This window comes from Cantharellus anzutake (genome assembly GCF_015039405.1).
Source record: "Cantharellus anzutake strain C23 chromosome Unknown EI90scaffold_54, whole genome shotgun sequence".
Classification (NCBI taxonomy): Eukaryota; Fungi; Basidiomycota; class Agaricomycetes; order Cantharellales; family Hydnaceae; genus Cantharellus; species Cantharellus anzutake.
This window is the reverse complement of record NW_024067004.1, coordinates 251,329-277,803: the sequence shown is the minus strand read 5'-3', so window position 1 is coordinate 277,803 and position 26,475 is coordinate 251,329. Positions and strand designations below refer to the sequence as shown.

Sequence of the window (26,475 nt, the reverse complement as noted above, 5' to 3'; positions counted from 1 at the left end):
ATCGAGGACGCGCTTCTGCCGGGGACCCAGGTGCATCGGTATCCACCCAACCCCAACCCCCCAACATTAGCATTGTGGACATCGCTGTGTACGCTGGATAACGGTTAGCCATATAACTTGACCACTTCACGGCTCCACCAGTGATTCCTGGCTGTCTCAGCATTGGTCGGTCGATTCCTTTCCATGCGATGCCAGCCGGATTCGGCGTGCGAAATTCTTCACGGCTATGAGGACCCAGCCCGCCCTCTGCTGGAAGAATAGGGAACGCCTGGCCGATTCAATCCAGTTGCACTCCGTATGAGCGGATTGCATTCAGCGAGTGAAACCAGCGCATGAACCATTCGTTAGCTTCCAATGCTGGTCGAGAAATTGCCTCAATACTCAGAAGAAGCGACCATCCCATACATATTTTCAGGGACATTATCGCACATCCACGATCCCGGGTAAGATGCGAACGGGGCTGAACATAGGGGCGTTCTGGGTACAATGGGGCATGACGGCGTTCAGATATGACGTGGCTGCAGCAAAAGTTCGTCGCATTCTGGCACGGATTGCCTTTACGTCATACAGTGCTCGAAGGGAATGTGTAGTATCCCGAAACTGACAGCAATGGACCTGACGCGCAGCAGCTTTCGAATCATCATATGAACACATCTTCTCCGTGCTTCCTTGGATCCCTTGGCATGCTTCAACGCGCGGTCAATAAATCGAGTTGAGCCAGATTCAGAGTGATTGCGAATAGCAGTCTTGATTCATCTGCGCACAAATACAAAACAATCATAACACCGCCGATCTCGTGCGGCTACTGTGGGTCTTCATCCCAGTACACGTCATCACGAGCTTAGGTCAGGCGTGGTCAATATTACCACTACTCTACGTAGGGATGAGTGCGATCCCTCGGTCGTCTTGCAGCTATAATGGATACATGTGTGCTTGTTGGAGGTTCGACCCTGCCACCTAGCTATGCGTTTCGATGGGGATATTTGAGATACAGCTAGGATAACAGAAGGACAGGGTTTACGAAAGGGGACGGAGCATCACGTATGACACTAAGCGACCTCTTGGTATGAGTGGTTGCACTGCCAGTCTTGGAAAGCCGGCTCGGTTGGGATGACGGTCATTTGTCGATGCAAAAAATGATAAACACAGGTTTCGAGGTTGATTCCCAACAGCCCATTGGGTTCAACAAGCCATATACAGTCCTGAGAGACCGCATCTCCAAGTGACTTGAGCTCTGACTGGAAATCTCTAGGTGCTATTCGAATGGTGCGGTCCACAGACGCGCCTGGACATTGATGAGAAGTTTCCTCCCCCGCTCTCAATAAACGTCAATAGCAGTGCGTTCGTTGGTGGTTGGTGGTTGGGTTGGGTGGCAGCTGCACATAGAAACCAACCTTGGGCAACGATGTTGGGGAGTATAGAGAAAAGGCGACGAGAATGGACTGTGAGGAGACCTGTCTCTGTCGCCCAAGGCCTCCGAGACATTCCGGTCCCAGCTCACATGATCCAAACACAAGGCTTTCGGTTACCGTTCTCCAGAACGAGAGAGAGGAGCATATGTAACTGGCAGCGATTACAGTTGCAGCCTAATCACCAATGAGAATGACCTGTTTTCATGTTGGCGGTGCTGGAGGGAGTTGCCGCAGCTTTGGCACATGACGCTGGCATAATTTATTGAGGCTGGAGTACCCCTGCCAACAACTATCTTTCCTATACCATCGAGGAAATTCTTGCGTATTGGCCAGCACGACTCTTATTGGCCTAGGACACCCTTTCTTAATCAGAAATGGACAAGACAAAGCTTGCCACGATGTTCAATCTTGACGATGACGAGACTTATCAAGTCAGCTTTCATAAACCTTCGTCGTATTACTTTGGCTCACAAAAAAAACACCCAAAAAATTTACGTCATGACGAAACATCCATGATCTCTCTCGGTTACTTTGGTAGAGTAAACCTCTGGATCAACAAAAGATGTCCCAATACACAGCAACAACTGTGAAGAAGTCGAAACGCGAGAAGGATGCAGAGGCTGCAGAGGTCAAACGAAGAGAGGAAGAAGCGCAAGCAGCCAAGGTATGGAAAAGCACCCATCTCCATGAAGCACATCTTCAACTGAGATGACTTCCACCTCTAGGCGTACGCTGATTTTATTGAGAGCTTTGAAGGGGGGCCGTCGGGATCTTCCAAACGAGGCGCTAATGCTTTCGTTCGTGCATCCGGGAGCGGAGAGAGCTCGGATAAAACATATAAACCATTGATGAAAAGCACAGAGGAACGACCAAATGTCATAATGCCAGCCGATGATGAGGTGGGCCCTGCGTATTAATTCACTGCATGTGCATGAATGCCAACTCCCACCAGCCTATGACGAAGCCCAAACCAAAAGGCAAAAGGGCAATGGATATGTTCCTTGAGGAGATCAAGCGGTCTGAACATTTTTGCGCCTCCCGTTCGTCTCGAATACTGAGCAGATGCACTCACAGTGACCAAGCTGACAGAGAGAGTCGACATCGCCAAAGACCAGGTGAGATTTACTCTAGTGTGATGGTGTGAGTGATCCTTTTTCGCCTAATATGCCACTTAGGCCACAATACCTCCGCAACGGCGATGGCAGGTAAGGACTCATTTGTGTGCATCTCATTCCACTCATTCTCATATGGTTATCAGCATATGAAAATCAACGCGGAAGTCGAGATACAGGGGATCCCGAGGTGACTTGTTTCTCAACACTTGGCTTTTCCTGCGCACCCCTCATTCTCATCTATAGACCACGAATATCTTTGTTGCTAATCTCCCTCCTCATGTCACGGAAGATTCGTTGGGCAACTTTTTTGCCTGTCATGGGCCAATAGGATCTGTGAGTCTTGGTACCAATCTTATTGACGCCAGATCTTTTTAATTTTCCCTCGTATCAATAGGTCAAGGTTATGTGGCCACGAGGAGACGGTACCATGGGTCCGGGGAATGACATTACTTCATCACGGCGGATGAAAAATTCTGGTCTAAACGGTTTCGTTCAGTACATGAAACGAAAAGACGCGGAGGCTTGTGTACGAGAGATGGACGGGTTCGAGTGGGGCGGCTCCATCTTACGCGTTGGCTGGAGTAAAGCCGTTCCACTCGCATCAAGAGCTATATATGGTATGTTCCTAGGACAACTGATTATCAAATGCGCTTCTTGTTTGCGTGAGGAATTTCTCATGATGATGATATTGATAAAGGCACGATACGCTCGCCGAGCCCAGATAGACACCGAAGCAGCCGTCGTTCCCGCTCCCGCTCTCATTCCCGTTCTCGTTCCCGTTCCCGTTCCCGTTCCCGTTCCCGTTCCCGCTCACCGCATCCTCGCTACCGGTCCCGTTCTCCTCGGTGGGACAGAGATAGACATCGTCGTTCTCGATCACGATCTCGTGATAGATATCCTGACCTTGGTCGTCGAGACAGAAACACGCATCGTCATGACGTCTATGATAGGAAGTCATATCGCCGTTCTCGTTCATGGTCGAGATCACCTGGGCGCAGGAGGTGGTCGAGATCCAGGTCAAGATCGTCGAAGTCAGGGTCTCCCAGTCGTGGTATTTCGAGGGACTTGCAAGAGTTCATACAGATGGTGGCCAAGGAGATCAAGGAGAGAGGCCACGAGTATGAGGAAGCGATTCGGGAGAGAGAGAATCGGAATCCAAGATACGCGTTCCTTTGGGATGAAAAGGTGAGTAATTTTGCACAATGTCAATCATCAGTGTTGGTAAGCCTAGATTTTGCAGTCTCCGGAGTATGCATATTTTGTATCACTCACTACCAAGTATATGCCAAAATTTGAGTTTGAGGATGATGTAAGTGTTTTGTTTAGTGATTTCATTGCCAAATTATGTCCTCATTATCCAATTCAGGGGAGCCAATCTGTCTACTCAACCGATTCAGCGGAGGAATCAGAGCAAGAAAGGTCTAGGCGCAAAGGTGTGCTCGGAAAACTTGCTCGTCAGCGGTTTGAGAATATCTTGCGAGCCCAAACTGGAAGGCGAGGAGACATTGCCAGAGCAATGGTATTTTCACTACAACATGCTGAGGCCGCTTCTCAGGTAATCCCCTTTCAACCGTCTTGAATGTAACACATCATTCATTTCCCCCAGATTGCAGATATCATCATTGCTTCTCTCCTTGTCAATGGAACAGCTGTACCACGCAAAGTTGCTCGTCTTCACCTTATTTGTGACATTCTTCACAATTCTGCGGCGCCAGTCTCGGGTGCTTGGAAATACAGACAAGAATTCCAAACTCGACTTCCCGTCGTCTTCGACCATCTCTCTGCCATATATCACTCTTTTCCTGGTCGTATCACGGCTGACACATTCAAGAAGCAGATACTTGCAGTTGTCGAGGTCTGGGAAGACTGGATCGTTTTCCCCCCTGACTTTACCACAGAGCTGAGAATTCGATTGGAAGTGGGTGAGGCAGCGGTGGCCCATATGAAGGAGGCTCAGAAAGTTGTTCAGGCTCAGGAAGATGCGCCAAAGGAAACGGCAAGCAAGTTTAAGACTAGCTCGTTCCAACCAGCTACTGCGGCAAGTGCGGAACCTGCTGTTGCTTCCAATCCAATGGAAGACCTGGATGGAGAGGCTTTGGATGACGTTGACGGTGATCCCGTTGACCTAGACGGTGAGCCTGGAGACATAGACGGTGAGCCAGTTGATTTGGACGGTGAACCTATCAACTTGGATGGAGAGCCTGTTGACGTTGATGGCGAGCCGGTGGACCTGGATGGTACACCACTAGGGGACCAACCAACGACTGGCTCACCCACGGGCTTGAAGTTGAGGGAAACCGCCGAAAGCCGTGACGGAACTCCCATGGACGAGTCTGATTGATTTGTTTGGTTTACCTTACGTGTCTTCCAAAATCTGGGTTGGATTCCATTATTGTCATCCACTTGTAGAAAATGCAATACAATTTAATAAAGATGAAATATATGCATACGAAAGCAATTGAAGATAGTCCCTTTGATGTGAGCGGGTATTCGCGTCATTACTGTTTACCTGTGGTTGTTGACAATCTTCAAGATTGCAGTTTTTGCGTCTAGAACTGACGCCTCGGTCCCTACAAGTGCATCAGAAAGAGCAACACTATGGCACACCACCAGACTTACCAATAATAACAATAGTGTTGTCGTCTCGTCCAACGATGATGTCTGCGCCGATGTCTGCACGAAGACGTGCTATATTCGCCCCCTTTGTGCCAACGATACGGGGGAAAACGGAACGGTCTGCCAAGGTGAGGAAACCAATGTGAGATGCAAGCTTGGCTTGCTCCTTCGCATCTTCGAGCCGCTCTAAAGCTCTGTCCAAACCGTCCTGGTCACGGGCCTTGAAAGTCCACTCAGCCTCGGCCTCATCTGCGCTGCCGAAGTTCGGGGCCAGTTGCCACTCCACGCCATCATCTTCCGTGGTCTCATCGTCGATGCGAGCGATCTTGCCATTTGTGGGTCTCGAACTAGCGTTGGGCTTCTCAGGCACTTGGGAGTGGTCAACAGTGACTCCAATGGAGCGAAGATCACGGAAGAATTGGCCACCTTGACTGATAGCATGATGGTACTTGAGTGGTACGGATACTGTCTTAGTGACGAGTTGGAACTTGTGTGCTCTCTCCTTCAGCTCGGGGGCAGGTTTATCATATGTCTATGGAAATGTTTACATCAGACTGGATCGTGTGAAGGCAACGTATCAACTTACAGCAAGCTCCTCGATTGCCTTTCCGCATGCAGCCGAGGGCCCAATTACTTTGACAACATCAGCAGCATCCACGCTTTCCAGCTCGGACTGGTTTGAGATGTCTCCTGCTGAGTGATAGGACCTTGAACCAGGAAATTGAATAGTCACTCCGTGTCTGGCCTGAATATCGTTAAGATTCTGACCGCCGCGTCCAATGATTGTACGATGCACAGAAGCGGGAACAACAGCTCCAAGAACAACGCGGTCACGAAGGTCCGCAGTAATTTGCTCCAGGGCAGCCTGAATCTTGGCGACCAATGCTTTCGGCCCGCGTAATCGAACTTCATCAGCAGGTTCATTCTGACGAGGGCTATGAAAGGCTCAAGGTCGTGTCATCGCGAGGGCAATTCAGTATGAGCTTACAAATGAACAAGTCCTGCTTGAGCGCGAGACTCCGAGGGACCACCAGCTCGGACAATGGTATCACGCAAATTCTGACCACCGGGTCCAATGATGTTGCGGTGGTACCTTGACTCAATATTGATTGTAGTGGTGATTTCATCCGAAACCTCGTTGGCGATGGCCAGGATAGCTTCTTTCGCAGCCACGACTGCTTCCTTCGATCCTCGAGCAGTGACCAGAGTTTCATTTCCTTCAGCCTTTTCGACATCCACCTGGGCGCCAGTGTCGTCCTTGATCAAGTTGATTTGAGCACCCCCTTTACCAAGGATTCGAGAGACAGCCTTAGTTGGAACAGTGAACGATAGAGTTTGATTCTGGTCTTTCTCGTACTCAACAGCCTGGTATAATAAATCAGAAACAGGCGTCGACACATCCTGTGATAAGCTTACCTCCATGATCTCGGCTTTGGCACTGGCTACGCCCTTCTTTCCACCCCTCAAGAGAACTTCATCGAGTCTCAAATTCTCGCGAGGTCGGGCAGCCTTCGCCTCATCAGAGCCACCATCCTCGTTATCCCTTGACTCCCGAGGGAACATTATCTTAACCGAATGCTTTTCCTCCAAGCGGAGAACATATTTGCCGCTAGCTGCTGGGGATCTCAAATGACATCAAGATCTGATTTCGTGATTACTCACGTCCTATTAGTCCTGCGTGGATGAAACGGGGGATCTTTAATATCTCGGTAGTCTCGTCGGCCTTCGAGAGCAAGAGATTGGAATGAAATCGACTTAATAGCCTGAGTACCATGGGCTTACGAGCTTCTCAACTTGATTAAGAATTCGCTTCTTGGCTTCTTCGGCGTTCTCCTTGCGACCAACGATCTATAGAAGTGTCATTGAGTTGTAAAGGGATGGTGGAAGAAAATTCAGCGCTGACTTTGACATGGCACTTGGCAATAGGCTTCTTCTTTTTCGATTTGCTGTCCGTCTCCTCTTCGTTATCGTCTGAGAAGTCAAGAGAAATGCCAAGCATCTCACGAAGCTTGTTTGCGAGGGCACCTCCAGTGCCAACGATACGCCCAAGATATTCCCGAGGGAAGTCAAATTCGAGGGTCTGACACCATTGAGAATGCAGTCCCTGATGAAAGGACAATCACATACATAACCATTGTCAATCTCATCCTGCTCTGCCTTCTGGACGATCTCGCGAATCTCACGAATGGCCCGGTCAACCTCCGAGGAAGGTCCGCGGATCTGGATGTCGTCTTGTCCCAAGGGAGTAGCATCGGGACTGGGCCTTACCTGAGCACCAACCTTGATGGAAAGAATCTTCTCTTCCCCGATAACGCTGTACAGAGGGCGCGAGAATGACGATTTTGCAGCATGTATCAAGTCAATACTTACGCGTTGAGTGTAGTGCCGTTCTTTCCAATTATCACAGAGTGCCACTTTTGCTCAACCTGAATCGTCTCGCTCTTGACGTCTGAATAATCAGCCACCAGCTTGAGCACTTCCTTCTGTACATCATCAAGATGGCCCTGCTTCTGAGTCGTGGTAGGCGCCGCGGGTGAAAGCGTCAGAGGATCATGAACCAGCAATACTTTGGATAACTCGGAAGACTCTGATGGAAAGAACAAGAGAACATTGTGCTGCTCTTGGAATTGCTTGATTCTGCATCGCACCTCGTCATGAATACGCGACATCCAATATAGAGAAAAAACGCACTTCATGCCGTTCTTCCCAATTAGCGTCCTGTGGACTAGCCAATCGATGTCAACTTCACGTAGGGCGCCTTCGAGCTTGTGAATGAGCTCATTCAGGTCATTAACAACTGTGTCCACTTCAGCCTTGTCGCCAAAAAAGTCGATATTCACGCTGTTCGTCTTTTGAGCTAGGGCAGTGGATGTGACGTAGACAGAGACATCAGGGTGAGAAGATGACAAATTCTTGAGATACGCGGACCGAGTGAGATACGTCTGCACTTGACTTGCATGGGAAATCGGACCTGGGAGGACAACCCCACTGGAATACTTCGAACGAGCCGTCTCGTATACTGTACCAAGAGCCAATGGTATGTCGTCAGACTTGCCCCACACAGTCACAGAATCACCGGGCTCATCAAACGGGGTGGGAATAACGGCACAGTGTGTCTTGCTCATGAGCTCCTGTGCGCCGACACCAACCAGGAGGCGATGTTGACGCTTAGGAATTGAGAGGAGAACATTTTCAAGTGACTGATCCCAACCATTGACGTCCTCTTTGACCTTTGCGATGGTGCGTACAACAGCCTCGCGTTCGCCACTAACAATAACTTCACGAAGAGGCTGGTTCACGGTGACGGTGATCTCATCATGTTGATAGTCCGAAAGTCTAGCCACAACGAAGGGAACAATGTGAACGGGCACATCGCGAACACGCTGCGTAGACTTAGACTTCTTTGTCGCGATGATTGCGGTGATCTCAGAACGGACTTCCTCTGCCAATGGGCCGGGGCCCGTTATTGTGATGCGGAGTGTCGGCTCCTCATCGTCAAGAGCAGCGACGGACGCGTCCACCTGAGTAGGATCGCGACGAGGAATGTCCACTTTAACAGAATGACCCGTATCCTCACGAATTTTGTTCAGCGTAGCGCCTATTATCCTGCCACTATGAGAAAAAGTGATGCAAACCCGAAGGAATGTGATGAGTGACCTTTAGGACCAATAATTGTACCAATAGTAGAAAGGGGTGCTTCTATAATGAGCGTGACCTATGGGAAGCTATGATGGGCAACTGTATGCTTTGAGGATGAACTTTGGGACATACATGGGGACTGAGGGAGGCTGTGATTTGCTTTGTGGCAGTTTCGACTGCGAGCTCTGATTCGCCCTTAACATGGAACGTCGTAGCACCAGTAGTTCTCTGGCTGGAAGCCTCAATCTTCGTTTTTGTCTTAGCCATAACCTCTTTCACGACAACTCCGAGTGTAGTTGGTTTTCCAGCAGTGCCAATACGTGAGAGATCAACCCGAGGAAGAGTAATGAGACTCGCGAAGACAGGGACGTGGATAACAGGAAGCCGTTTGATTCCCCCAGTACCTGATGCCCATTGGGACGCGGGGGCTTTTTGAGTTCTGGCAGCAGACGGTGCAGGCACAAGAGACGGAAATGAAATTTCCGATTGGTCCAGCAGTTCACCATTCACCTGAACGGGTTGTTTGAGCTTCCTGGTTTGTTCAGGCTCGTTGAGACTGGGGAACGGATCAGGCGCGCCTAAAATGGAGATGAGCGACCTTACAATGGAAAACAAACTTCTCGGACAGACCTTCCAGTGCGTGCCGTTTCTGTAATTCTGCGGCACTGAGGGAAGCCATGACTGGACGAATGTACCGGTTGCCGAGTTAGAACTGAAGACCTGGGGTCTGTGGAATGCTGCCACACAATTTTTAGAGAAGTACGTGGCGAGAAACACTTCAAACTAAGTTTTGGTCCCGTTCAGCCCACGTGACCAACGTCACTTCAATGATGGGATTCGCTTCTGATATTGCTCTGCACCTTAATATTGCGCATCCCACTCCGATGACCACCACCCGTGTTCACGCTCCCTGTATCGTGCACCCTCCTCCTTGTTTTATCATGGCATCCTCGCACCGCCCCATTTGATACTTGACACTCATTCATACCGACCCACAACCGCCTCCCAGGCTCCCACTATCCTTCACTTGTGGTACGGCATGTGCATATGCCGATGGGCACGGTTGATCTAAATGAATTCATCTAATCCATCCATTCGAGTATTGTCTCGATGCCCTGTGAGGACAAACCCAAGCATGAGCATGAAAGGCCAGAGATGCGCAGTATTTTGTCTCCGGCAGGTTGCTTTGTTCTCCGTGTCCAAGCACCGGCGTCGGATAGGCCAATGATGGCAACTAATTAAAGCAGACAGCAACTCGAGCTCACGTTCACAATATCGCTAGGCGGGGTAGGATAGGGAATCTTGGGAAATTAGCAGAAATGAAAACAGTTTCCCTGCAAATTGAAATGTCCCTCTGTTATTCCATTATATATTAATCATAAAAGTGAACCTAATGGTTCGCCGCAGCCTGACGGTTGGTCGATTGCAGTGTGTTTGTCGCGGAATACTCGACTCGAACAGATAAAAATAAACTCAGACCTAATCCACGGCCGGCACTGGTAGTCCATAAGCAGGACGATGGTGGAGCTGAAGACTCGGCTTGGGCGCACGATATTTCTCCACTGAACGCAGTCACCCACGTCATCTTCTCACGCTGTATAACCATTCTGCTCGATCCTTGTCTGTTTCAAATGCCTCACTATGCCGAGCCGACATTCGCTCATATTCTCCCCCCTAGCTGGAAGGAACAAGTGATTGGCTGGCTAAAGGAGGATACTCCTTCCTTTGATTGGGGTGGTTACGTCGTTGGGGAGGTGCATCGTGAAGCCTACCTGTTTGGCAAGGGTAAAATACCAGCCGTGCTAGCGGGAGTACCCTTTTGCGATGAGGTATTTCGATACCTTGGGTGTCAGTACGTAGTGGCACCTGTTTCCCCTCACAAGCAGGTGCTGAATGCTAAGTAGTGTAGAATGGCATATGTGTGAAGGGGACATCTTCGAGCCGATCAAACACGTCGCCACAGTCAGCGGACCTGCGCGTCAGTTATTGTTAGGAGAGCGTGTCGCTCTGAACCTTCTTGCAAGGTGTAGCGGCATTGCCACCAAGTACGTCTACGAGACCTGAGAGCTCCTGCGGAAACAGACTTCGGCGTAGATCCCGGCGGTTCAAGGCTATTGCAGATGAGAACGGTTTCAGAGGGATCATTGCGGGCACGAGAAAAACTACACCAGGTACCGTAACCTTTTCCTGGTGTTCAATTATGTGCTAATATTTGCCTAGGCTTCCGTTTGATCGAGAAGTATGGTATGCTTGTTGGCGGGATTGATGGTCATCGCACAGACCTTTCGAGTATGGTCATGCTCAAAGATAATCACATATGGTCCTCCGGATCTATCACTAGGGCCATTCAGCAGACTCGACGCGTTTCAGGCTTCTCTGTCCTCATCGATGTCGAGGTACAGTCAGAGCAAGAAGCGGACGAAGCTATTGAGCCGGAGCCGATATAGTCATGCTAGACAACATGGAGGGCCGGGAGTTACTCGATGTAGCACAAGGACTCAAGGAGCGATGGTCGGGGAAACGGAAGTTTTTACTAGAGACCAGTGGTGGGATCGAGGAAAGCAACCTCCGATCCAGGGCTGTGAATCGTGAGTTTAATTTAACCAAAATTCTATTGGGTGCTCTCTGACGTTACCGAGCAGCCATTGACATCCTGAGCACAAGTGCCGTACATCAGACTGTGCAACACATAGATTTTAGTCTGAAAATTCAGATCCCAAAACCTATCGTAGAACGAGCATAGTGGGTTCCAAGAGCTAATTAGCTGCAAACACAGTGGGTCTATGATTGTATGCCAAACAAGTTCAACGCATTGGATCCTTTCACTCCATCCTTCTCAGCATCGCTCCACGAACCTACATCATCAATGGCTTTGAGATTTTCTACGACACTCATCCATTTTTCCATGCCTTTCTCCGCGTCAATCGGCGGGAAAAATGGATGATCGGTGCCAAACATCATGTGAGAGGACCCAACAAGACTTTCGGACGAATGGGTATCATATCTGACAGCACGACTGACGGTCGATGACACAAAATCGAGCTCTTCGGAACCACTAAAGAGGAAAATGACTTGCATCAGCATACAGGGAGCGGTGGGAACTAGACAATTACGCACTAAGCCACGGCGTCGAAATAAAGTTTTCCGAGATACCAGCGCGCATCGTGTTTCAGGCGCGAGGCCACAACAGGATCATGCACAATGCAAGATGCCAAACGAGAGGAAAGCTGAGGCAATGCGCCTCCAGAGTGTGCCAGCAGCAACTTGAGTTCGGGATGGCGATCGAACACCCCTGCCAAAATGAGTCTAGTCGTAGCTACGGTGGTCTCGAATGGGAATCCGAGGGCTAAGGGAAGGACATGCCCATTGTCTTTCTCGCCCCAGACACCCGGACCAACGCCGTAGTGGGGATGGAGGAAAATCACGACACGCTTCTCTGCGACACGAGCCCATATTGGTTCCAGTTCCGCTGAATAAAAAAAGCCTCTAATGGAAAAGGTATCATAAGCTTATACTTATGATGCTGACCGTCATCGAGACCTTTCCCCAAACCACGAGTCCCCATAATTAGACCGCGCAAGTGGGGAAGTGCTGCTATCCTGTCGATCTCGTCGAGCACGCTTTCCGTGCTAACGCGAGGCACTAATGGGAGCAAGCCCAGCCCATAAAGGCGCTTGAGAGTTGCAGAGCCACTTAAGCTTAAGTTTGGCCCCGTAGCACAGTAGTCATCCAAATCTTCGTTGAGAGCCTGAGCCATTGAAGTTGCCTCGCTCGGCGAAAGGAAGTCCAGCCATGGATTTGCCGTGGACACCTTTTGAGAAGTTACATTTTGGTGAGAGAAGGTAAAGTACTCTACCCACAACTGATATATCGATGTTGTGCTTGTCCATGAAAGCCAGTTTCTGGTCTCGATCCCAATACTGTGGTCCAACGGGCCGTCCCCCACTAAAAATTGTCATTTCAAGGCCAGGATGAATCCACTTTGAAACGCCCATGCCTAGGCTCGTTCTCCAATATGACCAAACGATCACCATCCGACCTCGATTTTATTAGAGGAACTGCGGTTCGTTGCCTCAGGAGGGAGGCATATCTTGGCAGGTACAGGTGAGTGTGCACGTCCACAAGCAATGCACGGGAAGCCATGAGCCGGCCAGCAGTTCCCAAGATTCTCTCGGGCTCGAGGAGATGGATCAGAACACCAATATTAATTCCTTATTCCTTGCACACGAATCACGGGGTTTACATTGTTTGTCGGCTCGACAAAAATAAGCCAAGCTCTGCTCTGCAGACGCGCTCCTTCACCACATGTCGGGTTTCTCAGAAGAGGTTCATTTACGCAACAAAGTCTCTCGGGCTTTTGGTTCGGCCCGCAATGCTTCCCCAGAAAAGGTGAAGTCAAAGGTGAAACGTCATTTGCGCGCTTACCAACACAACTTCCAAGAGACGAGAAGTATCTGGCGAGCTGCTCAAATGTCTCCAATCGAACTATCAGAGCGTCAGGACTGCGGCATCTAGACAACTCGCACTTCTCTTTAAACATATGGGAGAAATGCAAGAGCAGGCAATTGACACCATCCTCGACTTGTGCGAGGATCCAGAAACCTCTGTGAATGTCCAAATTTCTGTGGTGAGCGACACGCTCATTAACCGCTTGGCCCCTCTCTAGGTACGAATGATTGGCTATAAACTGCTGATGGATACGGCTAGGCGCGAGCCAGCCTGGGCACCTCGGAACACAGACGTTCTTGTTCAATTGTTGCAAAACGAGGATCCTTTGGAGCTGCAGACTATCCAGAACTCCCTTTTTGAGATAATTAAGGACCTCCCTGCCAAATCTCTGCCCATCCTAGTCGAATATCTTGTTGGAGATGGTGCAGAACACACGACAGAACTGCGAGATCACGTCATCACGTTCTTGACGGGCAGATCAAGTCATGAGATCATCCCAATATTGCTTCAGGATGGTGCAGGCGCTCAACTAATCGAAGGCCTTGTCAAGGTACTTCCGCCTCTACGATTCAAATTTGACCGCGATTCATCCTCTTCACCAGGTCTTGAGCGGCGCTTCAGCTACTAATGCGCAGTTAATTGTCGACAAGCTGCTGCATCCCTTTTTCAGAGAGCGCCCGCATCCCAAGTTGGCACACAATGCCGTCCGGTCTATCTTGCACAACGTCGAAAGCCCCCGCAGGAACTCTGACGGAGAGGTCCAACAATTGGATGGGGACCAGCTCGTTATGTTGTACGAACTCGCAGGCCTTCTCGCATGTCAGTGTGAAAGCATCACCCCCGCCGTCGAAATTATCGTATCTGCAGACCCAGTTTTTCCTCGACTCCCCAAACTGCAGCCGGATGTGCAGATAACATTCATTATGGTGATGCTCAATCTCTTCAAGAGCCGACTGTCAAGCCCCGACGGTGCCAATCTTTCAGAAGCTTTAGCCGCTCGCACGGTCATGACTAATTGGCTTAGCGATATATCAAAAGTTGGTGTTGTCTGATCTCATTTTAGTGCCAATTTAGATAGTGCACTCAGTATTCGTGGACGGAAAACTAAGTATCATTTATGACAATCAAAGACTCTCATCCAGGCTTCGGGACGTGATCCGGAGGCGCCAAGACACTTATCATACTATCTGAAAGATGTGGTTAAACCCCAGGTTAGTTGGCTCGGTGCTTATCCTCATTGTTTCCTTCCTGATCCCTTTGTGGCAGTTGGATCGCGATGCCAGACTTCGCGAGAGGAAGCAATCAGTTATAAAAGAAGTTAGGCTGGCTCTGGAGAGACTCGATGAGCAATCATTTGCCAGCCTCATCGCCGAATTGAAGGTAAGGCCCTCCCTGGACCGTACGGAAATTACCTGATGATGCACCCACGTCAGAAAGTGGAGATTGCTCCTGTCAAGATTAATCGTACTCCCCTGTAGGACCCGCGAAAAGGGGCAATGCACCGGCGGAAGCCACACCATCTCAGCCAACCCCTCCGATTGGACCTTTCAATAAACGAAAAGCGGATTCGCTAGTTTCGACGCCAGCTGCTTCCCCCGCACCTTCCCTTATCTCGAGATTGAATATCAATGAGCCTGCAGTTTCGGACGGCGAATCTCCGGAGGTTTCGAGAGAGACCAAACGACCGAGAACGGATTCATTGCTTAGTCGACTAGGTGACAAACTCACACCATCTCCCAAGCCCACTCCAACCATACCAGTGAATTCTTCCCATCCTCTGCCGCCCCGTCCTTCCCCATCCGTTCTAGCCAAATCTAAGACAACTGAGATCCAGATGCACAATAATGGAACTGCCGCAGTGTTCCATCCAGAAGGACTCCGCATGCGAGGAGCCGCTAGTACGACGTCCCAATCACAATCTGCTCCCGCCTTCCCTGATACTCCCGCATCTACCGCAGTCGCCCCTTCTTTGTCTTTTCTTGGAGCCGCGAAGAAGCTTCAAGCAGCAGGTATCGAGAAGCCTCCTCCAGCCATGCTCACGCGATTACAACAATCTTCCCAATCTACAGCCAAAAAGGCAGGGAATGCTGCACAAGGAAAACTGACACCCCCTTCCTTGTTGACACGGACCCAGACAGCTCCAGCATCCGCATCCGTAGTGTCGCTGATGGCTAGACTGCAGTCACAGGAGGTGCACAAATCCCTTGCTGACAGAATTTCTCCTCTGCGACCAAACGGAGCTGGCGTTGGCAGTGCGGAAGCGGGAAACAGGGAATAAGTCCAATCTATCACCATCGCCCTGGACCAAATCCTCCCTTGTGAATAAGCCAAGTTGTGTATTGCTCGTCTTCCTTGTTCCCTTGTATCAAAGCAATGATATTTCCACTGTACATCTGTGCAACCTCATCCTTGAGCTGATTTCGGAGCCGGGGATTGCAGTTTTAAGTCCGACCGTAACTCCGTAATTCATTAGCCTTTGGTGGACCTTGTGCCCTGAATGGCACAGCAGCCTCTGTCGATAGCAAATGTAATGCACAGCACGTCTACTGACAACTCTCCGAGCCGTGGTATAGCGTCAATTCCCTCATTGCTCCGCGGTGCTGGGTTACCTAGCAGCGTGCCTTCTACCCCAAATCGCGAGTGGACTATTTTCGAGGATGTATTCCTCCAAAACCAAACGGAATCCGGCCTTCAGCGATCGCCTACGGCAGCGTCTTCTCTGTCCAGAACGTCGAGAGGTTTGCGCCAACGAGCTTCTATCTTCAGTAGTCAATACCTTGAGCATGGGGGTGCAAGGCTCATCACCGCAGAGCCGTCCGAAATGCCTGAACGCGACTCCGAGGAACGTCTCTCAACCATCACGACGAGTACCAATAACATTGTACGCGCAGCTTCACCTGACAGTGCGCGGTCCATTGTTTCAGCACAAAAATGGCTGAGTGTTCCGCAACTGTCAACTCTACAAAAGGATATTATTAAGTGCGCCACAGCGTATCTTATTGGGTCACTTTTCACCTTCGTACCATATTTTGCCTCACTGATATCAGACATGGTTCCCAATCATGGTTCAACGGGGCCGAGTCCTGCTGGACATATGGTTGCTACAGGTATGCAGGTGGGATACCTCCCACAACTACTCTCACAAATGCTCGTAGTCACTGTCTACTTCAACCCTGCCAAAACCTTGGGTGCGATGCAAGAGGCAGATGTATATTGCCTTATTGCTGCATTGTTCTCCGCGTTTGTTGCGCTTGGATCTATGGACACGTTCTGGTTCTTTGAGATCAAACCGGGATGGGAATGGTTAGCTGATGCCCTCACATTCATGTGGATTGCTGCTGCAATGTCTATTGTTGCCTGGGTCAAAGTATGTGTCACTATGGCGGTCACAATATCCATACGAACCGACCTTTTTATCCAGCAATGGATGAACAAACCATCATTTTCACCCGGTTCGTATTCTGCCTTAAATACCAACGAGGTTGCTCTTCCGAACCGGGATTCCCAGCTGCATCGATGGCTTCAATAATTATATTCATCACGTAAGTGATTAGAGCCTTGGCTGAGAGACCTGGAAGGACATCTGTGCTCCTAGAGTGGTCAAAGAAGGGGGACTGCACATCCTATTGCAAGTTTCGTTTATTGTGCTGATAGGTGAGCCAGTCCCAATTATGCTAGCCGACCAGCGTTCATGATTCTTTTTTAGGTTCAATAATTTCAAACCTTGTCTGCATACTTATTTGGGTAAGCCTACTGCCGTTAGACTACATCTGTATATCTTGATTCGTCTGATAGCCCCGAAGTGCAACAACCGCATTGCAGTAAGTGCAATGTTACATTATGATATTTCTGTTCGCTCACTATACGCTAAAGACGAGATATGTGTCGATCACTCAACTCATTCGCCACACTCCTGCAGATCTTAACGATGGCCTTTTTGCTGGAAGAAGATCTCCATTCGAACTCAGAAACTTTACTCCAAGCAATCAGGGATCACCAAGCCTCATTTACATCTCTGAAGAAGAGCCGGGATGAAGCTAAGTCAGAATGGTGGAATCCCCGGATACAGCGCCCTTCCGATGCCTATGATGCTGCTGTGGACAGTATGACTCGTCTTGCGCAGCATATAAGTGGGCTTCGTTCGGGGTTGCGCCTCGAAGTCGAAATGTCACTAGCTAGACATGAACTCACAGGCTTGTCAAACGTCGACCCCGATACACAGAACGCGGTAGTGGAGAAGGAGTTTGCGCAATTGGTCGACGAACTTGGGCCGCCTATGAGCGCGCTTGCTGTGAGTTTGCGCCTTTCGCAACGAAGGTTCATTCTCGCTAAAGGAATTGAATTTAGTCAACTTGCGTCCGAATACTCACAACATTGCGAGAATCGTTTACCGCTCACATCGCTTCTTTGGCCACTCCACCGAGGGCGGAGCTGCATCATGACTATGATGAATTGTCCTCGGAAATAGGCCGGGCCTTATTCACCGTTGAACGAACATCCAACTACGCATTAGCTCGTCTGTTTGAAAGAGAGCGCAACAAATCTGTAGGCGGAAGTCGGGTCACTGAACAGGACCCCATGTTTCTCTTTTATTTGTGGGCCATCCCAACTAGCGGTGATGCGGCCGAAATACAGCTGACCACTTCACCCACTTGCAGCTTCTTGTTCACGTTGCAAGAGTTCGCCCGTGAACTGCAAGTCCTGACAGAAGCCATGGGTATCATCCACCAAATTGAGCACTCTGCCATTGGCTGGACAGGCTGGTTTATCTCATGGTTACCTCGTGGTTCCAAGGTGAAGCTACAACAGCGAGCGTTGAGGAATGCCTCTTCACGTCCATCCCTTAAAAATCGACTCTGTGAGCTCTTTCTGTTTGCATTATAGAGTCTCGCTGGCTAATCAGATCACCATGCTTTTGAATAGCAAATTATGGGCCAAACAAGAATGCACCAAAGGCGTCTAAGCTTTTCCCACCGGTCAAGCCCCATGCACCGAATACTATACTTCGACCATCACATCTGTCCCTTCCGATGTGGGGCAGGGTCAAACAGACGATATGGTCTTTTTTTCAGCGCTTACGAGAGCCTGACACCGTATATGCCATTAAGACTGGGACCGGGACAGCCATTCTCGCGCTTCCAGCATTCATAGATTCCACAAGGCCTTGGTTCCTGGAGTATCGTGGTGAATGGGCTTTGATATCTTTCTTTGTCGGTGCGCCATGCTTCATATCCGGTTTAACATCGATTTGTCATGTCTTCTATATCCTAAGTTATGTCCAAGACAATTGGGGCGGTGGGTATGATTTGGTGGGACCCATAATCTAAGGTGTTAACTCGGATTTGTCAGACGAACGTCATGGGTCTGCATCGAATACTCGGGACATTGTGCGTGACTGGTTCCTCTCACCTGGGTCACACAGAGACTGAATTTTTATAGCGTCGGAGCTGTGGCAGCGTTAGTATTGCTTGTTGCTGGGCTTAGATTGGGTGTTGATGAGCATATACAGAGGCACCATCTCGACCCTGTTTCCAGAAAAGCCCATCTTACTTGCAGCCTTCGGTTTTTTCTTCTCGATGCCTTGCTTCTATGTAATCATCACCATGCCACCATACGCCACAAGTGGCCGGTTCGTTCTCCTTGCGTATAATCTCACCACTCTTTTTTGGTAAGTGGCACAGTTCTTTCATTCGATCCCAGGGCGCATTGATGAAGCAGGTGATGTGCACTCCAGTTACAATCTCCGCTTCGAAGACCAAGCGGTTTGGCAAATTGCGCTCTACCGGTCATGTGCTGTAACCATAGGCGTTGTGTGGGCGTTAATTGTGAGTAGGTGGTGGTGGCCTTCCGAAGCTCGTCGAGAGCTTACGAATGGACTCTCAGAGTATGTCTTATCTTGTCGGATAACTTCGCTCATTTATTCTTTGGGTCGATCGGTGCATGTATGCAGATTTTGCCTAAACATTGGATGGCTATATACAGCACTCGTAAAGATGAACTCACAGAGTGGCGAGATACCAGATCCCCATGCCCACCAGCGTATTGGATCGGAAGACGTTGAAGATGTGCAACTTCTGCCCACTATCCACGCATCGGAGGCCTTATTCATGGAAATGTAAGTCCTGCTCTATTTCAGCATTCCACCTGGCTGTTTGGCGCAGGGGACGACTTGATAACACTCCTTGCGGATTTCATTCTGTCAGGGAGTTACACCTGCAGCTAAAGCTTCTGGAACTGCAAGGCCTGCTAGTCCAAGCAGGAAATGAGCCGCGGTTGAAGGGGCCATTTCCTGTCACTTTCTATAGGAATATTTTGACGAGTCTGCAAAACATACTGGATAAATTGCACAGCATGCGATGTGGTAAGGTTTGCAGTCGGAGAATTATACTTAATTGATAAACTGATGACCATGGTGTGCAGTGGTGTTCAGGAATGAGTGGTGAGTACAAGAAGTAGTGGTATCGCGGCCAAGCATGATATTAATTAATGCTTCCAACGTCGTACTCAGGAGATCTGTAAGTTGATATTGGGTCGGCCACTGGGGTTTATCTAAATTCCCCCTAGCATGAGACGAATTTCATCAGGGCAGTCAACAAGGAGCGCCGCGAAATGGTGGGTCATATGCCTCAATCCAGCTGAGATCCTCTGACGTGGATCGCTGTCTCACCTGTCAGGTCGGCAATGTTATCTTATACTGCTCTGTACTTTCAGCGGCTTTCGGTTCAAAGTCGCCTTTATCACCTTACCTCCCACCAGCTGAGCAGGCCCGACAAAGACTCGTCGATGCATTGCGACGCTTCGATATGACCGAGAGTATGGAAGGACACGAGTCCAGACAATTGTTATACGTGGCGTATGCGCTAATGATGAGTGAGTCATGCCTGTTTCCTCTGAGCTTCTGCCGTCCTGCCTTTCTGGCGTGAAAGTCAGGGGGCTTGGTGAGCAGGATTTTGGTTTCATGGGACTGAGAGGTGTTTCTGCTACAGAGGGTGTGATTTCCGAATTGGATTCTGTGGGGCATTCATTGCAAGAAGCGTTTGGTGTAGTTGGGTATCATGGACCGCAAGACTTCGATAGCATTTTCGAGACTGATGGTACCGGCAGCGACACCAGTTCGCCACGGGTTTAGCAGAGGCGATTGCCTGAGCTTGTTGAATTATAATTTCACTTACCCTCTCCTGTGCTGGGACTGTGCACGTTCCGTTCCCGATATACAAGTGGACTACTCAATAGTGCCTAACGCAGGACTACGCTTCATCACAGTCGTCCCTATTGTGTATCCTTATTTGTGTCGAGTTAATCAAGTTATTTGCTGCCGATCAATTCATTCCCTTCTTGGTTCGTAACTCTTGTCTCGAGCAACAAGTCAGTCCGTTTCCAGCTGGGTTATTCCTCTTGTTCCGTCCTTCCACCCCCCAGCTGTATCCTACCCTTCCACTCCCCATTCTATCCGTTCCCTCCGACGTATACTACGTGTTAGCAAGCAATGGGATGCACTCAGTCTACTGCCATTGATGAGGCCGCCAAAGCCCGTATGTCTTAACTGTCGCCCTTTGTTTGCTAAAAATGATCCAAGTTCGCCGGGCGTTTCGAACGTCGCCCCCCGCCATTGCAGGCAATGACGAGATCGAGAACCAGCTTAGGAAGGACCGGGCAGAAGCCCGCAACGAGATAAAGATGCTCCTTCTGGGCGCTGGTGAATCTGGCAAGGTGCGTGCCAGAAACTTTTTCTGCAGTTAGACCTGGGCTAAGGTGTCAATGGAATCTAGTCAACGGTCCTTAAGCAAATGAAGCTCATACACCATGGCGGTTATAACGACCAAGAAAGGGAATCTTACAAAGAGATTATCGTCAGTGTCTACGCCAAGCTTCTTGAACCTTGCTTATTTCCTCATCGTCCACGCGCCCTCGAATATTCAACACTCAGTTCTCGAATACCATTCAGTCTATGCGTGCTATCCTTGAAGCGCTCCCTCTACTCGGCATAAATATTCAGCCTGCTAATGATGGTCGTCGCGCAATCATCATGTCTTTGCCTGGACAGATCGAAGGCGACACCCTCCACCCTCACATCAGTGATGCTGTGAGGGGGTTGTGGAATGATCCCAATATCAGGGAAGCCGTAAGGAGAGCAAGGGAATTTCAGCTGAACGATTCTGCTGTATAGTGAGTTTTTGACCCCTTACCTTTTTGTTCGTTCCCTTTGTGTGCCCCTTCTCGCTAGTTACAGAAGGCACCTTTACATCCCACCGTTGAGAGGGTTCTCAGGGATTGATCCTTTCTTCTCCTTCCGTCTTACTTCGGACTCAATTGGCTGATCCTATCTCCGCCCCAATTCCGGCTTGTATCCTTTCGACGAATGCACTGCAGCTATTTTAATGCCATCGACCGTATGTCGGCCCCTGGTTACCTCCCTACAAACCAGGATATCCTGCGCTCTCGAGTGAAAACAACGGGAATCACCGAGACGACGTTTCGTGTTGGTGAGCTTACGTACAAGTTGTTCGATGTCGGTGGGCAGAGAAGCGAGCGGAAGAAGTGGATCCATTGTTTTGAGAATGTGACGGCGTTGGTGTTTTTAGTCTCACTCAGCGAGTACGACCAGATGTTATACGAGGATGAGAGTGTAGTAAGTAAAGGATGCCTTCTGTCGCTCAAGCAACGTGAAGCCCAATTATTTGCATCAACGGTATAGAACCGCATGCAGGAGGCACTGACACTGTTCGACTCCATTTGCAACTCCCGTTGGTTCGTCAAAACTTCCATTGTAAGTTTCCTCCTCGTAATTGCCTTTATCGGATTCTAACTCTTCCCTCAACTATTCAGATTCTTTTCCTCAACAAGATCGACCTTTTTGCTGAAAAATTGCCAGTTTCTCCCTTGTCTGACTACTTCCCTGACTTTACTGGAGGCCCTGATTACGATGCAGCTTGTGATTATCTCCTGCATCGTTTCGTCAGTCTTAACCAGAGTGCAAGTACGAAGCAGATTTATGCTCACTATACTTGTGCTACTGATACACAACAAATCAAATGTACGTGGCTGAGCCTGCTATGCGAGACCTGGAGAGGTGCACTAATACTATTGTTTCAGTCGTCTTGAGTGCTATTCAGGATATTCTGCTTCAGATACACCTCAGAGAATGCGGATTGTTATGAAGATTTTATGACGCGGATGAAGGCTTGTACCCGTCTTGGTATACACGCTTAGAAGTTAGGACTAAGGATTAACAAAACACCATATATTTTTCCCTATCCCTCTCGCATTCCTCCGCTCCTCTGCCTCCGGATTTGTTTTCATGACTTTTATATTCCCTTCTTATCTCGGCTGTTATATTCATATTTCTCCAGCATTCTCTTCAATTATTGTACATCCCCCCCGCATTTCCCTTTGCCCTCCGTACCTCCTCACACCCTTCTGTTTCTCTCGGCTAGCACGACCTTATTTTCAAGCTCAACGTCGAGTTCCCTCGTCAAATGATGTGGTCTTGTTGAGGACTAGGGAAATCACAATGACTGCAGTGAATCTCTGTCCGGTTTGAGCGCGGTTCCAAGGTAAATTGTTTTGAGTGCTACATGGATTCACTCAAACACATCCGGCAATTCCTGGTATACATCAAGGTCATATCATCACAATGAGCTGCAGCGTTCGAGAGGCGCAGTCGTCCCCTGACAACACGGACATTAGCATTACATAGCATTGCTCATTTAACCTACAGTCGGGCCGGCTTGATCCCCAGGTCAATATGCGATTTTTGGAACATGGTATGTACTCCAAATTCAAAGCGGGATTTTCCAAGCTCTGTATGTTCCATATCATACATTCGGCTTGTCCATTTGGTTGGTCGCATTTAGACCTTGAAATGTGGTGGAGTTGGCCGAAATCTTAATAATTCATATGTGACATTAGTACATGATGGTGACACTGACAATGGATTCGGCCAACTTCGTTGCAACAGCTCAGGAAAAGTTTGGAAAAGTTTGGACCGCTTGAACAATAAACAGAACGGCTGGTACCAGCCTGGCATAAAGAAACGAAGGAAACAAACCAACAACCAAACCAAATTAAAATCAGCAAACCCTTCGTGTTGTGACAGCTATGCAGAACTCACCAATAAACCAATATACCTAAACATCAAACATTTCGGTAAAACCTCCGATCATCCTCTTGCTCCCAGTATATATAACTGTCATTCATTTTGTTTTCCTTTCCTTTCTCCCCTCAGTTCTCTTCTCGCTGTTAGGTAGAGACTGAGGTTCGTTGTCTAATTTTTATGTAGCGTGCATCCATCCCTTACGTTGTACACTGCCTAGTCGTCCGTACGTATAGGTAGCTATGACAATAAAAGCTCTCTTCATGCTGTCAGCTAGCGACTGAGACACCCATACATTCAGCGCTCTGTTACGCTTTGTCGCACTTTGTGCTCACGTGGTGCCTTTCGCTGCCCAAAGTGCGAGGGTTCTTACATTTGCTGACGTTGGCGCGATCGCACACACTGAATTGGCTTGAGCTTGTGTGTACACCTTACTTGATGTTCAATAGGCTTTCACGTTTTTTGTCATCGGCATCGCCTTTTGCCAGTAATATGACTCACGGATTGGCTACGAACCCTCCTGCGGCGACAACGCAAATCGCGTTGAATGCGGTGCTTGCAGATGCCTCGAGCACCCGTAAGTGCACTTAATGGCAATGGAGTGCCTATCATATGCTCTCTTTTCGGGCTCATATCAGAGAAACTGATGCAAGACTCTTCTTCCCTGGTGCATTTTCCCGCTTTGATTAAGAGGTTGCGACGTTTGGGAGCGGGTGCTTCTGGGGAACCGAACATAGTGGGTTTATTGGCATGCCCATTGCTGCAGACAATTAACTGACCTTTTGCATTATGGCGCAATACATGGTGGTCACCTCCAACACGCTCACTAGTATTCATTAAACACTACAAATCAAGAGGAATAACTACTCATGTTGGATACACCGGAGGAAATACATCGGATCACGCCTACAGCCTGGTTTGCACAGGACGTACGGGTCACGCAGAAGCTTGCAGGATCGAGTTCGATCCCAGCAAAGTGACGTATGCTGAACTCGTCGAGTTCTTCTATCGCACACATGACCCTACAACGTTGAATTCTCAAGGTGCGGATCGGGGAACGCGTGAGTGTTGTCTCTTAATCCCCGATTTCTGTTTGCTCGCCCCCTAATGACGGTTGTGTTTTGCCCGTCTATGAAATGCCCATGACTTCGCGTCCCTTCTTGATGGATACGTTGCGGATCTGAACGCATTGGTGTTGTACTTGTTACGCCTACACACCCATTGGCAATGGGCTGAACCACCAATCCTGCTTTGCAACCTTGACTCTGATTTTCACCCAATATATTGGATAATTGTGCAATGGTCGCGCTTATTCCCGGGCGCCTTCTGAATGCACGATTGCATTCTCTTTGGACCGGATGCTCTTTCATTCTTTCTGTCGGAAACATATCACCGGAACACACGATTGGATGATGCAATCCTTCATGTGCACCCCACGCCATTCCTCTCTTCCGGCTGCGACTCCACAAATCTTTGAAGAGTACCGCTCTGCAATTTTCTACAGTAGCCCTGAGCAGAAAGAGATAGCGGAGAATGTCACGTCGGAGGTTCAAGAGAAGTATTTTACCCCGAAAGGAAAGAGCATTGTTACTCAGATCGTGGAGGCGGGCAAGTGGTGGGACGCGGAAGAGTGAGTGACCTTTCCCCTATAAGCTGTTGAAGATGTGTGAGAGACATGGGTATTGAACGGTGGTTCCTCGCCAAACCAAGATGGGATGCCCTCCAGGTGGCCCCTTTGTTCGTGGGGTTTCCATGTCTCCTGGTACCCATTTAGCGGTCCTGGTCATGCCGAGGCATCGACCGCACATCGCTGCTTTTCGTGTTGCTGCCTCAGCTGTTTCCATCCCGAATTTGTCCATCCCCTTTGTCTTAACCAGGCAAATGGCTTAATGCTTCGGCTCTCACTTTCTTGGTTGGCACTGTCAGCCGCTCATATATCAATTATTGACTAATCCGCGTCTGTTCGAACAGTTACCATCAGGAATACCTGTTCAAGAACCCCGATGGGTATCAGTGCCCGACGCATCGCCTTCATTGGTGAGGGCATAGAGATGGTTATGATGCAACTCTTACGTCTGTGCGCCGCCGCTTTCATACGCCATAAGAAGGATTGGAGATTACGAAAGTCCCCAACCCCTCGGCGGCGAAGGTCTTCATCTCCTTTCCAGCCCCTTTCTTGTTTCCGGGAATACAGTGAATTCCAGGCTAGCCCAAAGAAAAACTCCTCAGGATCGACCCGAATACTGGCAGATTCAAACGCAAATGAAGCCGTCATTAACTTAGGCATTGCATGTACAATATTACCCACTTTCTCGACAAATACGAATCGGATGCCAGTGATCCCAAGTCCCCTCACATGAAGAATATTACATGACTTGAGAGAGCGTTGGTCTCTTAACGACTTGATTATTCATGTTTTCCTTCATTCTCTGCTTGGTTGTTGACAATCGACTCCGCACCGTCACTTCATAGAGCTTACCCCCGGGCCGACCTGGTAATTTCTTGAGCGCTTCTCTCGGACATAGACCGCAAGCAGGGTCCTAGTTCATTGGGCAAGCGTTATGAACACGCGAAATCGAAGCTCATGAGCGTGCCGTGTTCTATGTGGATGAAGGTGGGCTATGTTCTTTCGGTCTCATGAAAGGACGCAACGATATAGGGGTTGTGCTCTGCTCTACTTCTTTCATGAATTTATATTTAGCGATGAGACGACGCAGGCGAAAATCAGTGCCACCCAGCCGCACACCTACTTCTGATTCGCGGTCCACGTCCTCATCAACATTGTACTGACACTGTCTGAAAGATTGCCCTTGACATCGTATTGGCAAGTGACGACAACAAACATTTTGGGTACTGGGATTATAGAACACTGGCCCTTCGTAAACTCATGAAGCCGCGGCGGGAGACATTAGTGAATGGAGGCATCAATCGAAAGATATTGCTCAGGAGAGCGACTGATGTTCGGATTAAGGACTGATGACGAAAGAAGCAGGAATAGACTGTTGACCGAGGACGAAGCATTCCTCGCGAATTGAGCATGGCACCATGTCGGCGGACAATGATTACTGATTGCACTCGGAGCATGGCCAGTTGACGACCTCCGTTACGATATCGTGAGGATCTGCAAGCCTGTGGTTGGGGGGGACTCCGG

At 49.2% G+C, this 26,475-nt stretch overlaps 8 protein-coding genes across 8 annotated transcripts; 6 read left to right on the top strand and 2 right to left on the bottom strand.

Annotated features, from left to right (window-relative positions):
* Positions 1–1,786: 1,786 nt before the first annotated feature.
* On the top strand, positions 1,787–4,868 carry EI90DRAFT_3146718 (uncharacterized protein; the record flags this gene model as incomplete). The annotated part of the gene is made up of 11 exons (XM_039065449.1): positions 1,787–1,843; positions 1,951–2,076; positions 2,138–2,311; positions 2,365–2,452; positions 2,671–2,714; positions 2,771–2,860; positions 2,922–3,148; positions 3,382–3,504; positions 3,526–3,712; positions 3,825–4,082; positions 4,134–4,868. 11 exons carry the CDS (start codon positions 1,787–1,789, stop codon positions 4,866–4,868), a joined length of 2,109 nt encoding a protein of 702 aa, XP_038912107.1.
* EI90DRAFT_3000061 (uncharacterized protein) lies at positions 4,731–9,581 on the bottom strand. Its single transcript, XM_039056305.1, has 14 exons — positions 9,413–9,581; positions 8,915–9,360; positions 8,801–8,858; positions 7,835–8,741; positions 7,514–7,780; positions 7,271–7,457; positions 7,047–7,223; positions 6,926–6,991; positions 6,806–6,866; positions 6,560–6,756; positions 6,132–6,508; positions 5,730–6,078; positions 5,147–5,675; positions 4,731–5,097 (listed from the first exon to the last, which is right to left on the bottom strand). Exons 1-14 carry the CDS (start codon positions 9,459–9,461, stop codon positions 5,033–5,035), a joined length of 3,735 nt encoding a protein of 1,244 aa, XP_038912106.1. The 5' UTR covers positions 9,462–9,581; the 3' UTR covers positions 4,731–5,032.
* A 653-nt stretch (positions 9,582–10,234) lies between these two features.
* Positions 10,235–11,557, top strand: EI90DRAFT_3073305 (nicotinate-nucleotide diphosphorylase). The gene is made up of 6 exons (XM_039061431.1): positions 10,235–10,634; positions 10,687–10,827; positions 10,877–10,953; positions 11,003–11,178; positions 11,250–11,370; positions 11,425–11,557. The coding sequence occupies exons 1-6, from the start codon at positions 10,414–10,416 to the stop codon at positions 11,523–11,525; spliced, it is 837 nt and encodes a 278-aa protein (XP_038912105.1). The 5' UTR covers positions 10,235–10,413; the 3' UTR covers positions 11,526–11,557.
* On the bottom strand, positions 11,296–13,013 carry EI90DRAFT_3281873 (uncharacterized protein). Its single transcript, XM_039066856.1, has 6 exons — positions 12,780–13,013; positions 12,643–12,727; positions 12,311–12,593; positions 11,900–12,251; positions 11,425–11,837; positions 11,296–11,370 (listed from the first exon to the last, which is right to left on the bottom strand). Exons 1-5 carry the CDS (start codon positions 12,923–12,925, stop codon positions 11,564–11,566), a joined length of 1,140 nt encoding a protein of 379 aa, XP_038912104.1. The 5' UTR covers positions 12,926–13,013; the 3' UTR covers positions 11,296–11,370; positions 11,425–11,563.
* On the top strand, positions 12,605–15,046 carry EI90DRAFT_2176421 (uncharacterized protein). Its single transcript, XM_039052655.1, has 5 exons — positions 12,605–13,171; positions 13,224–13,388; positions 13,449–13,781; positions 13,834–14,019; positions 14,813–15,046. Exons 1-5 carry the CDS (start codon positions 13,088–13,090, stop codon positions 14,861–14,863), a joined length of 819 nt encoding a protein of 272 aa, XP_038912103.1. The 5' UTR covers positions 12,605–13,087; the 3' UTR covers positions 14,864–15,046.
* A 1,006-nt stretch (positions 15,047–16,052) lies between these two features.
* On the top strand, positions 16,053–20,360 carry EI90DRAFT_2932757 (Fusaric acid resistance protein-like-domain-containing protein; the record flags this gene model as incomplete). Its single annotated transcript, XM_039055078.1, has 20 exons — positions 16,053–16,338; positions 16,387–16,598; positions 16,653–16,683; positions 16,740–16,773; positions 16,827–16,885; positions 16,938–16,975; positions 17,027–17,052; positions 17,105–17,522; positions 17,579–17,826; positions 17,890–18,014; positions 18,155–18,445; positions 18,504–18,526; positions 18,581–18,644; positions 18,743–18,899; positions 18,966–19,115; positions 19,182–19,346; positions 19,435–19,597; positions 19,802–19,843; positions 19,906–20,101; positions 20,218–20,360. 20 exons carry the CDS (start codon positions 16,053–16,055, stop codon positions 20,358–20,360), a joined length of 2,871 nt encoding a protein of 956 aa, XP_038912102.1.
* Positions 20,361–20,539: 179 nt separating this feature from the next.
* Positions 20,540–22,588, top strand: EI90DRAFT_2176223 (G protein alpha-subunit). Its single transcript, XM_039052654.1, has 8 exons — positions 20,540–20,763; positions 20,847–20,941; positions 21,001–21,081; positions 21,159–21,397; positions 21,602–21,860; positions 21,927–21,998; positions 22,058–22,265; positions 22,325–22,588. Exons 1-8 carry the CDS (start codon positions 20,718–20,720, stop codon positions 22,387–22,389), a joined length of 1,065 nt encoding a protein of 354 aa, XP_038912101.1. The 5' UTR covers positions 20,540–20,717; the 3' UTR covers positions 22,390–22,588.
* Positions 22,589–23,816: 1,228 nt separating this feature from the next.
* On the top strand, positions 23,817–25,603 carry EI90DRAFT_3281870 (peptide methionine sulfoxide reductase MsrA; the record flags this gene model as incomplete). Its single annotated transcript, XM_039066855.1, has 5 exons — positions 23,817–23,901; positions 24,016–24,060; positions 24,155–24,385; positions 24,804–24,954; positions 25,296–25,603. The coding sequence occupies 5 exons, from the start codon at positions 23,817–23,819 to the stop codon at positions 25,363–25,365; spliced, it is 582 nt and encodes a 193-aa protein (XP_038912100.1). The 3' UTR covers positions 25,366–25,603.
* Positions 25,604–26,475: the final 872 nt, after the last annotated feature.